Raw genomic sequence first — 3,280 nt, forward strand, 5'->3', positions numbered from 1 at the left:
ATTCGGCAACTGTTGCTCGCAGTAAGTCAACCTTGGAACGCACAGCACCACTTGGACAACTCGCTAATCACAACACACTTCCAGATACGGCTACTGCGGCTCGTCTAACGCATACTGCGGCTCAGGCTGCAACCCTGCTTTCGGTTCCTGCTCAGGCCCAGCTGCCGCCACTCCTACTACCACGACGCGTTCATCGTCGACATCAACTCGGGCTGCTTCCACCGCTTCGTCTCCCGCCACGAAGGCCGCTACTCACAAGATCTCTACTAATGCGCGATGCGGAAATGCCTACCAAGCGTCACCTCTCGGAATGACATGTGCTGGATCCAAATGGGGTGACTGCTGCAGTAAATACTCATACTGGTACGTTCGGCGACTGCATGCTCCGTCGCATGCTACTGTATACTAATGCGCAACAGTGGAAGTACCGATGCATACTGCGGTAGCGGATGCCAGCCAGGCTTTGGCAATTGCAAGCCTGCATCCTCGTCCGTCCCGTCCGCCTCGTCCTCGCCGGCGCAGGCCCCGATTGCACCGGCCAGTGCGCCTCCAGCCACGAGCACACACGCAGATTCATCGTCTATCTCGACGTCGAGCACCGCGTCGTCTTCCACTACCTCGTCCCAGGTCACGGGCGCATCGCTCGCCGACCCTATTTCGTCCTCTTCGTCCACGATTCCGTCGATCGAAAGCCTATACCTGAGTACGTTCGTAACAAGCGCAAGCGCATCGGCCATCGTAGTGGAAAGCTCGTCTTCACTGGACGTCGCTTCAGAGTCAACAGCGGCCACGGATACCGTTTCTGCGCCTAGCAGTCTTTCAACCTCGCTCGCATCCTCAGAAGTCGCGGTCTCAACGAACGCTATCACCAGCTCTTCCAGCGTCTTGACTACCCTTACAGAGTCGCCTACCATTACTGTCGAGCTTTCGAGCACAGCTGCAACCCCGCTCGCTACATCGGAGGTCGCTTCCTCGCAAGTCGAGATTGTCTCTCCTGTCGCATCAATTACCGTGCTCGAGACGTCTGTCGAGCCGACCACCACACCCACGCCGGTATCCACGGAATCCCAGGTTGTACCGGTGGAGACCGAGACCGGGACCATTTCTTCATCCGTTTTGATCAGCACGTCGTCATCGCTGGAGCCTGCCGCATCCTCCGAAACCACACCTACACCAGCCCAAGAGACCGCATCGAGCTCAGTGGTCGAGACGCCGTCGCCACTCCCGGAGGCACCCGCTTCCTTATCCCCAGCGACCTCAATCGTCGCGACATCTACCACGTCGGCCCCAGCAACCTGCAACACGCTCGCCGCGAGTTACAATCCATCTTTCGAAAGCGGAGCCATCGCACCCTGGACCAATACCTACGCCACCAATACTTTGTACGGCAAGACCGAGGTTCTTTCTGTTGATACGGCACCCTTCGCGCCGCTCGACGGATCACATGCGCTTTACACTACGTTGACCAATCGGTACACGGGAGCCCAGGTGTGGAGGTTCACGCTCGACAACGTCTACATCCCAGCCAGTAGCAACTACAACTGCACGGTCGGGTTCAAGATAGTTCAGGCCGACAATCGCCTAAGATACACCGTGCAAGCCCGTCTGTATATTGACAATCAACTCGTGTACTATCCGCAGAACGGTGTGTCGAACGGTTTGTTCACGGGGTCGCCGACGAGTCCAGAAGCGGCTGTTTGGAACACGGTAGGCGGTTCCGGAGTCGCGAATGCGCAAGACCAGCATACCGTTATGGTTCTCGTTCTCTTCAACAATGCCAACATTCTCGCTGCAGGAACGACTTTCGCGATCGATAACCTGCAATGCTTCCCGACGGGGCAATGCGCCATGTAAATAGCTAGAGACAAGTAGCAGAATGCAATACAAGATAATTATATTACCTACCTAAGAGAACGTCTTAAAGCTGCTAGGCCTAAGTAATTTTTAGTTAAGGTAATAAGTACTAATAAGAAGTAGAGAGTAAGCCTAAAGTAGTAGCTCTAAGGCTTTTGAACTTTACTATCTAAGAGCTTAGATAAAACCTAAGTAAGCTATTAAATCTAGAGTAAATCTATTCTAGATTTATATTAGATAAGTAACTACTAATTAATATAGTATATAAGAGATAGTAGAGTAATAGTATATTATCTAGTAAAGATAGACGAATTGTTGCCTACTTAGCTATAATTCTTAGAATCTACTTATACTTGTACTAGGTAAAGTTACCTAACTAATATAAGGCGACAAGAATACGTATTCTTGCGCTAAACTAGGCTAAGCGTTAGAGCTTGCTAACCTAGAATAGCAGAATCTAAGAGTATTCTTGTTTAGTATTTTTATAAGTATTGCTATTTAAATTCTATTATTTTTATACTATAGATTAACTTTTTGCTATTAGAACATATCTTTTAGGTAATAATACTAATAATTATCTACTATTGCGCCTTGTATTAAGCTACAGAAAATATAGAGTTCTTATAGGTCGCGTAACTACCTAACGCGCTGTTACGGCGCTAGCCTAGATAGCTAATTAGATAGCGCTAAGCTGCTAAGCGAGCAGCTCTGCAACTGCTAAAATTCCTACGCGATTACGCCTGTTGTACGCTTCTTAAGCTACGTTCTTATCTTAGCCTAACTAATATGAGGCCGGGTGTGAGGCCTCACATTCGCTTAAAGTGGCTTAGCGCTAGGGTTTCCCGCTTTTCGCGGGGAAATTCTGACCCTAAACACCCAGCCTATCTACCCCCTAACACCTAGCAACAACGTACTAGTTTAAGTTTGTCGCCTATATAAAGTTAGCGTAGATTTACATGCGCTATTAGTCTGTAGAAGCTTAACAGGCGCAGCGCTATTCTCTGCATTTAGAGTTAGAGTTCTATAGTAATAGAGAACCCTGTTTAGAATAGCTAAGCGCCTATTAAATATAATAAGCAGCAAGACAATAGCAGTGCACAACACGCAGATTAATATAACTAGCCCCGCAAAATCTCTAGGGACAACTGCGATGCTGTGTTCTGCTTTCTTAGCGAGTATAGCGTGCTAGTTTGCAAGCAGCACTGTACTAGAGTAATAAATCTTAACTAGCACTTGCGCAAACAGCACAGAACCCCTATTGCAGTGCGACGACAGGTAGTAGACTATTTCGCACGGTTTACTGCTGTTAATCTAAAAGAAATTGAGCCTCTAGAGCAGCTAGCTAACCCTATTTAAGAGCTTAGGACGCTGTTAGATAGTCTTAAGTGTTAAAAGTGCAGCTTTATTACGATAGACAAAGGCAACA

The 3,280-nt window shown here is 48.4% G+C and overlaps 1 protein-coding gene across 1 annotated transcript; it reads left to right on the forward strand.

Annotated features, from left to right (window-relative positions):
- Positions 1-330: 330 nt before the first annotated feature.
- Positions 331-1,854, forward strand: J4E90_009054 (uncharacterized protein; the record flags this gene model as incomplete). Its single annotated transcript, XM_051438575.1, has 2 exons — positions 331-335; positions 420-1,854. The coding sequence occupies 2 exons, from the start codon at positions 331-333 to the stop codon at positions 1,852-1,854; spliced, it is 1,440 nt and encodes a 479-aa protein (XP_051287885.1).
- Between the last annotated feature and the right edge of the window lie 1,426 nt (positions 1,855-3,280).

Source organism: Alternaria incomplexa, assembly GCF_024043165.1.
Source record: "Alternaria incomplexa strain BMP 0042 chromosome Unknown scaffold_14, whole genome shotgun sequence".
NCBI lineage: Eukaryota > Fungi > Ascomycota > Dothideomycetes > Pleosporales > Pleosporaceae > Alternaria > Alternaria incomplexa.